At 36.9% G+C, this 10,456-nt stretch overlaps 1 protein-coding gene across 1 annotated transcript; it reads left to right on the top strand.

Annotated features, from left to right (window-relative positions):
- The first annotated feature begins 284 nt into the window (after nucleotides 1-284).
- LOC139479402 (uncharacterized) lies at nucleotides 285-10,218 on the top strand. The gene is made up of 4 exons (XM_071262254.1): nucleotides 285-339; nucleotides 2,992-3,134; nucleotides 6,408-6,553; nucleotides 9,169-10,218. Exons 1-4 carry the CDS (start codon nucleotides 285-287, stop codon nucleotides 10,172-10,174), a joined length of 1,350 nt encoding a protein of 449 aa, XP_071118355.1. The 3' UTR covers nucleotides 10,175-10,218.
- The last annotated feature ends 238 nt before the right edge of the window (nucleotides 10,219-10,456 follow it).

Below are 10,456 nucleotides of genomic sequence, written 5' to 3'. Positions count from 1 at the left end.
GCAGCACCCATCACTAATGCTGACACTGACACTGAGTGCACCACAGACTCCATTGACAGTGATTGCAGTCAAGAAGTTAGTGTTTTCCGAGTGACTAATTTGTAAATACTTATTCATTTGTATATCTACGTATAATATTAGTGGATATTCAAATGATGCATGTCAAGTAGAAAATTATAATTTTGCCTGGACAAAACAAAACTCTGACCTGAAATATGGGCCAGAGTATTTAAGCCAAACTTATATTTTTTACAATGCCGGTTTAACAAATAGATAGCATATCCATGGGATATCCATGGGAGAACATATCCATGGGAGAACTAGAAGAAAAACTCCACAGTAACAATCTAGTCAAGTATTATCTTAGAAGAGGATGCCCTAAGAAAAAAACTCTTGGCACCTACTGAAGCGGTCAGATACCTGCACAGACACGTTCCGAGTCCCACACATCACAGCATATACAAAGAACCACACACTTAGAGACATCCTCGTGAAAGGAACAATTACATACCCACCACTCAAACCACAAATCAGTGACCGAACTGTTCCCATCCTAGATTACAAATTTCACAATCACGTAAAATCTGCATGAATATAAAGTCCGTTAACACATACAGTAGCCATATAACAGGCAAAATATACAAATGCCAAATGCATTTCACCTGTAAAAGTAGAAACATAATCTATTTACTAAACTGCTCCAAATGTGTGAAACAATACGTAGGAGAAACGAAACGAAACGACACTTCTGCATAAGACTCAAGAACACTTTGCCGATATCAACCACCAAAGGGAAAAACCTGTCACCAAACACTTAAATTTTATGGGACACTCAACCAGAGACCTACACTATCCAATCATAACTACAGCTAAAGACGGACACTGAGTCAGACCAGAGCACGGCTTGACGCCGATCCACTATACTTTAACATGTTAAATGGATTTTTTATTGGAAAACTATCCACCCGCAAGGCTTGAACGACAAGATCTAATCCTGGAACTCTCCAATTGCCTGGCCAGGAGCTTAAGTGAAAGACCAGTTCCACCCTTGACGAACGAGACTGGAATTAAGGAGTTTTACTTTTGCTGGACTAACAAGTCTATGCATAGTTCAATCAAAATCGCGTAACGAAATCAACATCCGTTTCGTAAACTGCCGTGAAGATTTCGGTCGATTGCAGAATTTGCAATGCATGTATACCCTCATCAGATATTTTCATAACCATTTCATGTTTTTAATCAAGGTGCTCGTGTGATTTGAAGCACTTCGCGAAGTAAGACCCGTTTATTACAATACAGATCTTGATTATCGGTCAGATCGTCTTGACTGGGTGCCGCCATTTTGTTTGAAACAAATGCAAGTGATATGAGAGGTGGAATCTGATTGGTTAATAGGAGGGACATAGAAGGGACATAACTCGTACTAACTACAGGTGCTTACTACTGCTACGATCGAGCCCAGAAATTCCAGCCTAGTTCGGCAAGGGTGGAAACTGGACTTTTGTAATTACAGTCAGTAAACTCCCTTGCCTCGGGAAGATGTTTCCTGCAGAGCAGCACCCATCACTAATGCTGACACTGACACTGAGTGCACCACAGACTCCATTGACAGTGATTGCAGTCAAGAAGTTAGTGTTTTCCGAGTGACTAATTTGTAAATACTTATTCATTTGTATATCTACGTATAATATTAGTGGATATTCAAATGATGCATGTCAAGTAGAAAATTATAATTTTGCCTGGACAAAACAAAACTCTGACCTGAAATATGGGCCAGAGTATTTAAGCCAAACTTATATTTTTTACAATGCCGGTTTAACAAATAGATCAAAATTGATTGAGTTTGATTTTCTTTGATGTACAATACAGACTGTGATCTACAATACAGACTGCATTTTCTGTGTTTGCAGACCTCTTGCCATCTTGAGAGTGCAGGAAACATATTGAAGAGACGAAAGTCTTATGTACAAAACCTTGAGCTTAATTGATAAAAAAAACAACAACAAAAACAGGAAAAATATTAACCTTTGAAGTGATCCTGATTTACTGTTTAGACAGCAAGTTGGTTTGGGAATAACGAGAGTAGAAAACCTGAGAAGAAGACAAGAACTCAAATCAATTCAAACTCTAATAATGAGTATCATTTTGAGAATGAGGCTAAGCAATTTTATTGTCAAATACTTACCTTGCATGTTCAGTAAGTAATTTTGTCTTTTCATTTATTAGCAGTCTGTCTCGCGGCCCGATTCACACATCTTTAAGTTTGGCAAGTCTAGATTCAATATCAATCCGAAAGTTCTTCAATGCTCCTTTCATACTAAATGATTTACTACTTTTCATGAAAATAAACATGAATGCAAAATAATTCAGAGATCAAGCTTCAGTCTAATTGATTAGTTAAAAGTTACATAAATATTTTATTTGTGAACATTTTCAAAGGTCAAAATATAGAAATTATGTAATTCTTCCATAGATAATGTATATATAAACTTGTCAATTTCGGTGAAAATAGAATGAAAAACTGCGCTGTAAAAATTAGTTGTGTTACATAACAATAATATGGATTCGCATGGCAAAATGAACTTGTGGAAAGACTTATATTCTCAGACTGTATACTCGTACATAATTTCTAAATGCATTATCGCAATGAATAATTTGCACAGGAACTCGTTATTGGTCAGTAAATAAAAATATATACCCCCTATATGTGTACTCGTTATAGGTCAGTAAATAACAATATATACCCCCTAAATAGGGGGTATATATTGTTATTTACTGACCGATAACCGATAGGTCAGTAAATAACAATATATACCCCCTATATATAGGGAGTATATATTGTTATTTACTGACCGATAACTGAAAAATATACCCCCTATATGTGTACTCGTTATTGGTCAGTATATAAAAATATATACCCCTAATATATAGGGGGTATATATTGTTATTTACTGACCAATAACGAGTTCCTGTGATAATTTGTCATTCAAGGGCAGAGACCTTTTGACACTACGGCCTTCCCGCGAATGCGCGAAATCATCAGCGCCACGGCTTGTACCGCGCAGCCTGTCCGGAAGCGAGCGAAAACGTGTGTTCACTGCTGTCATCGCAGTCGCCTTATTTCCAATACAAAGGTAGGATTTCAAAATATATTTTTATGCTCACGCTTTTCGTTACATTGTCAACATTATGACTGTGATTTGTTGATGCACTCAAGCATATCGTTGTTATTTCATTCGATGAAATGGTCGCGCCTTCTTGTTGTTCGTGTGAGCAAAATGGCGAACATGTAATAATCGGGAAAAGTGCAGATTTTGATTTTCATTAACGGCCACTAAATACCAATAAAAGTCCTTGTTTACCAAGTTGTGCGCAAAGCAGATAAACCAGAAAATGGTTTGGTGGTATTAATAAATCTGTGGCAGTCGCGTTATTTCTGATTTTGACTACAGAAATGGTACTAAATCTGACTTTTCCCGAAATAATTACACCACAACACTTTATTTTCGCATGCTTTCAGACTAATGTTTTCCTATAAGCGGTACTGAAATATTTATGTTTAAACTCGTCACGATTTCCTCTTTTGCATGGTACCACACATATTTTGCTACGATCGGTAATATATTTTTTTATGACTTTCGGCACTAACCCATATTTTTGTCATAGATCATGTATATTCACAGTTTAGTGTACCCTGAAGTAGACGATATGACATGCCTTTTGTCTGTGATTTTGGTCCGAATGTATTTTTTAAAACATTCTACATTCCATTTCTCTATTTTGTATAATATCAGAATATTTTTTTAAGATCCACATTAACTTTTTGACGATTTGTTCAGCCATTTCATTGTAAGTCTAACATTTAAAGGGGCACTGATCTAACGCAATTCCCCGGACTGGTTGTTGCCTTTGTTATTGTTTTTTCCCCCGTGAGTACCCGGATGATACGCAACGCAACTGAGCGTGACCAGAGACTGGGCTACCGTCTGCAAGGACAGCTAAATAAACTTGGAGGCTGGAGGCAATATTTGTTTTACGCATTTTTGCATAAACACTGATTGGTTAACTGTGATCTATAAAGATTTCGACAAAGGGCGCATGTTAATTAATTTCTTCAGCCTAAACAAACAGACAAAAAAGAACAGCGGAGCTCATAGGATGTCGTCATTTGGAAATACCCCAGATGGTTATAGTTTAATACTAAAAAAAGTATCAATGCAGTTAAAGCATTTTCGGATTTCGGCTTGCGTCGATAATACGATTACTACTCCCTTGTTGTCATCCACTTTTTCTCGTATAACCCTACACTTGTGTATTTGTCGTCATTCACTTGATGCTCAGTTAATGAATTTATTACAGGTACAATTAGTGGTAGCACCACTTAGATTACCTGACGTAGGTGCCCATTTGGCATTTATTGTGTCTGGGGTAATTATTCAGTCTAAATCCAGGTTTGAAGTGAGGTGAAATGTGTGTTATGTAATATGCACGTGGCAGCCCAGCAAGAGATGAATGATCAGTTGATTTACTTTTTTTGGTAAATCAACGGATCGATCCTAGTCATCAAAGGATTAACCGAAAATACGTTGATTGATTAATCCCTGTTATCTTGCACAGTGGATATGTCAAGAGTGAGTGTTTACATGTCTAGGTTTACTAAAACAAAGGGAATACACTCATATCATGGCGTGAAGTGCCGATGTAAAAACAACATACTTTGTTCAAAGGGTTAACTGATAATACGTTGATTGATTGATCATTGTTATCTATCACTAGGAACCGTGGACGTTATGAAAATAGTTGTCACGTGGGCTTTCTCAGCCGACCATTGAGACTTGACACCTACTTAAAACACCTGAAACAATCCAAGTACATATATTTTAAAATATTTGATTGTTACTGAGACACGTGACATCGAATAAGTTTCTTTGTACAGCTGCAGACGAGTGGGATATTGTTCCTTTGTGTGGATATTCACGGATACATTCTTCGAACAAGGAAGCTGCCTAAAATTTATACACATAAATTTGGTAGGTTGTAATTATGATATTTGCATTTTGTTTTCCTTCATTTGAACCGATTCGTCTTGGTTGGGAAATTCTTCAATGCGCGATAGGCGTAGTTTTCACAGGTCTTTTCCTTTGTAAGCGTGTATATATTACCGTCAATTTGTAAAATGTGATTCCCTCAGGCAATTTATAAAATGTGTAAATATTTCAATCATTTTGACTAAAAAATCTGTCCAGATTGATAAAGACGATCAAAAGGGCCTACAAACATCACAACAGATTATTATGTAGGATTAGAAGCCAAACAACATAGAAATGTACTTTTCAACGTAACATTTTCAGTCTCTTGGTGATGACATTAAACATCAAAATGTTTGGAATTCGTTATCATAATATTACAGATGGAAATGTTTTTCAGTCACTTTGTAAAATAACTGAATATTTAGACGTTTAATAAATTTGTTACACAATTGACAGTAAAAAAATATACACACTATAAAAAAAGCAATGCTCGGGTGAAATATTTACTTTGTGTTGCAAGTGAAAATAGTGTAAACGAAAATCGCAAAATTACCAAGCCAGCGAATTATCAAAACTTCGTCACGATTACCGATGCTACCCACAAAGATACCAACATTTCCTTATTATCTCGAAAACTGTATTTCATTTTGTTGATCAATGTGACCATACGCCCTTATTACTACCCATAAAAGTGACTAATGCGCTTACGAATGGCGCAGCAGAGGTCGCGAACTAGTCTAGATTTCTGCTATACATCCGGGTACTCACTGGGAAAACACAATAACAAAGGCAACAACCAGTCCCGGGGAATTGCGTTAGATCAGTGCCCCTTTAAAACTATTACCGTATTCAACGTAATAAGCACCCAGGGCGCTCTCAAAATCAGAAATAGGTGGATATTTATGGAAAATTATTTTGGTGAAAAAAAAAACAGTTGAAAGATAAATTTCGTGGTGTATGCTGACAGGCTGAAATGTTTATGTACGACAGATATATTTTTCCAGAATTTAATTTCCCATTATTATTATACGCGAAAACAAAGTCTTAGTGTACATTGATCAATCGGAATGGGTGCCAATTGGGAATGTTCACTAGCCATTATATTAGCAAATATCACTGTGGGCGCTTATTAGAACAGGGCGCTTATTATGTCGAATATGGTTACTTTTTTCACTTTAATGAGTCTCTTTAACCAAATCAGCTGAAGAAAACTTTAAATATTTGGACAGCAATTATATTTTTATTTAGATATAGTCTTTATTTAATTTGTATTTTATTACAATATTCAAAAATATTCCATATATCATGTATATAGTTTCATTTGTTTTCTTTGTATCTAAGATATAGTTGAGTTTGAAATTATCATTTGTTTTGTAGATGCCAAGAAAAAAGAAGACTTGTATTGGTAGTCGTCGGAAAGGCTACTCCAAGAGAGGTCCGAGACAACAAGGTGTTGTTAGCTCATCCTTTCTACTTGACCACAGCTATTCATCAGTTCAATCAACCGTGCTTGACGATTACAGGTAAGTCATACAGTTCTTTCAACTAATGTTGCACACCAAAGTAGGGATATCACTGAGTATCACGATTAATGATATGTCGGGAGTAATGGTATGTTGGTTATGTATCAATACAGATTTTTATATATCAAAGTACCCAGTGTTGGCTGAAGAGCATGTTTTTGCGTCTTGGACGCACAAATATGAGTTCGAATGCACCTGCATAACGTGTGAGTCTACTGGACGCAGTGACTGGATCATTATTAATTTCGGAATTTCATATCAAATGGCCACTGTTATTTTAAATCAAAGGCGTACATCTTTGCGTAAAGGTATTTATTGCCAAACAAGACGACGAAACATGTTGATTAACACTTCCGTTTGCTAAATCAAACCAGTTACATTATCCTCTCCCTTCTTACGACAAATGCCCAAACCGGTCAGTAGTACTCTTGACCGATATCTTTTCGGTTTTGCATTTTTTAATGTTCGCTTTGGTCCGTAGGTTTGCTTCAGCCAATCAGGTGCAGCATATTAAGCCGCTCGGATACGTTCGTAATTCGTTTAGCTTGTTGATTGGCCGAAAGCACCACGACCTCGTGTCCAACTAAAAATAGCCAGGCACATCAAGGGTATACTTCAGAACGTGGTAACAGTGATCCGTGTGATCAAGTGACCGTGTTGGGTGGTACGCTATATTATCGCAGTAGTTAATTTATAACAGATCGTAATGGCGCATGCTTACAAAGTTATTAAATATGGCATATGCTAAAATTTGTGTTGTTCTTTGCTTAACTCTTAAATAAAATTAGGATTGACCGAAGCTCCTTTTCTTTGCCTAGTTCGGTAAACACAGTACCTGTCATTAGCGATTCTTACTGCACCAAGGCTGTGTGAATTATATGGTTTACATCACTTCCTGTTTTGTATTTTGCACAATCTGTATGCATAAAACCGAGGTTGGGTCAAGGGACTTCGTCTGAACAAATGGGTTCTTTTCTAATCAATTTGGAATGGAGGTGGGGATAATTTCACTTTAAAAACGTCCCAGAAACTATCATAAAAAAGTTAACATGTTTATACTTTCAAGTAACCATGACATAGCGCAACGAGTCCTGTGTTCGATCATGCGATGAAATCTATTGTGCTAAGATTTGCATAAGTAAACAGTCGACAGGGTGTGTGAATCATGAGATTTACCGATACCACGATACTGTATATGATAAAGTATAATGTGAACACTTGAATGTTAGCGTTGTTTTTATCTTTGAATATTTAGTTATTCTACAACAGACTTATCCAGCTGTTTATAACTCAATCTTTGGTGAGTTACATTAAGAAATGCAAAACACATTTTGTCAGAACAGTTATCAGTGTAACTGACATGTTAAAACATTTAAAGCCCCTGAAATATGTTGACTAGATTTATCAAGGAAATGCTGGATCCTGAACACACTCTTACAAACAAATGTTTGATATGCCAATTATGTCATGACTCATTGTAATTGTCACAGTTACGACATGAACTCACTACTCAGTAGAGTAGCATCAGAACAGCCATTGAACTGGACTGAATCGACAAACTTCAAATCATTGGTAGATCCAGATAAAAACCTTCACAAATGTCTGTCCCAATGACCTCTTACCAACGGCTGATAAACCATGTACTGCCTTTTCATTTACTAAATTAGACATTAACATGGATAATTTTGTATTAATTAATTTTGATATTCATTAATATCAAATTTCCATTTTAGGAAATTGTTTGTCCCTTAATCATGTTAATGTAAACCTCTTGGTCATGAGAGCAGGATGTGCCCTGATGTGAACCTTTCTCTCACTTTGCCTGTTTGTTGATATTTTGCAGTTGCGAAAAGGTTTCTGATTTTTCACAACCACTGTGTTCTGTTGTTTATGATATATTATAATGCTACAAATTGGACCCCTCCATTGTTTGGGACCCCTAATTTTAAAATGAAGGGGTCCAAGTGACCCCAAGTAAATTTAAGCCAGAGCAGACACTGAGTACCTAAAATAAATAATTGATAAATATCAAAGCACATGAATTATTGACAAGAATGAAAATTGTAACTTTCCTTATCTAAAGAATGTTTTATGTGATACTATTCAGTACAATTCCATCGTGAGTTTTAGCAGGTGGACTTTTGTATGATTTTGTTTGGTTAGTTTGTTGTTTAACTCAGCTATATGACAGCGTTCTGTAAATAATCGAGTCTGGACCAGACAATCCGGTGACTAATATCATGAGCATCATTCCGTGCAATTGGGATCAATGACATGCATCAACCAAGTCAGCGAGTCTGACATCCGATCCCGTTAGTCGCCTCTTACGACAAGCATAGTTGCCTTTTATGGCAAGCATGGGTTGCTGAAGACCTATTCTACTCCTGATCTTCACGGGTCAATTCTGTATGAAAGAGCCTTTATAATAACCAACTATTAATTTTTTGGGGCAACCTTCACTCTGTTTTTAAAAAAAATACTAATGTCTATTTCTTTTTTCAGTTCAAGAGATGTGCTGTGGGATAAAGCATGGAAATCCTTCTTCATTGACATCTGTGATGAAGCCATTGACATACCCTACATGGGAGAATACTAATGTCTATTTCTTTTTTCAGTTCAAGAGATGTGCTGTGGGATAAAGCATGGAAATCCTTCTTCATTGACATCTGTGATGAAGCCATTGACATACCCTACATGGGAGAAGCGATGGATTCGGATGGTTGCTCGGCCAATGAATTCTTTGTCATTCTTGACAGAGTACACAAGTATCATCCTGATAATGACTTGGATAATTTTGTTGATGCCATACTGCAGTACCGAAAGTATCAACTGTACTTATCATTGAAAAGGGAACTATTCAAGCATGCTGATGAGCTTGGCGAATTTACCATTTTGAGAAACAAGCGAGAGGAAGTGAACTTGGTGCAGTGTTATGATGGTGATGTTGCAGCGGTTCAACTTTCAGTGGTCATTAAGCCATCTTATGAAGCAACAGTTTATGCTCATCGACATGATATTGGTCATGATCATGAATTGTGGATTGGTTTGCCAAAATACTTCTCAACTGTAAGAGATGTTAAGCAACTTTTGTCAAAACTGTCTACATACCATGTTTGTTTGGGGAATTACGAGGACAGGTTTGCTCACTTGATTCCATTCAGTGCAGGCATGTGTAAAGGATCTACTTCAACTATATCTGCATACAGAGAAGGAGACTTTGGTGCCAACATAGATGGAATCGCGTATAGTTCTACAATCCGTTCATTGAGGTGTCAGTTTCTGATTTCACGGAGAGAGAGATGTGGTCCTTGTTGCCGATACAGAGCCACACTCCGAGCTAATGCCAGAAGAGAGAGCCTCTCCCCGAAAACTCCTAACCTAACTTCATTTACTCATACTACCCACAAGAACATGTCAAAGATGGAAGTCATCCAGAAATATGAACTGATGAAAAGCAGTCGTAATTCCATTCTGTCTGAAATGGAGCGTTTGAAGAAAACAATAAGCCAGACAATTTCACAGAAAGGTCTTACGCTAAGTGTTTCGAGTGACTCAGAATTTCAGCAACTATTGAAGGACCACCAAGAAGAAGTAGTGCACAATTATCCTGATCTACCTTGACATCTATTCAGGGACATATTTGAGAGCAGCAAATGAAATACAGAAAAATTAAAGACCAATCTCATTAAAATCATATCTTAGTTCTCGCTACCGCTAAACAAAAATCTGAGGACAACCCAGTACGGGTCATGTCAGAGCGACCTTTCGCAAACTTTGACCAACCAATGGAATGACCAATCAGAAGGCAGCTTTCTTGTGCTTTACGGCACTAATTTCAAATTGGCGACTACGCTTCGAAACATATTTTGACAAATTCTCGATTACAAATTTGAAACCTGAACA

Source organism: Haliotis cracherodii, unplaced genomic scaffold, assembly GCF_022045235.1.
Source record: "Haliotis cracherodii isolate W230 unplaced genomic scaffold, xgHalCrac1.p SCAF_4, whole genome shotgun sequence".
Taxonomy (NCBI): Eukaryota; Metazoa; Mollusca; class Gastropoda; order Lepetellida; family Haliotidae; genus Haliotis; species Haliotis cracherodii.
This window is presented reverse-complemented; position numbering and strand designations above follow the sequence as displayed.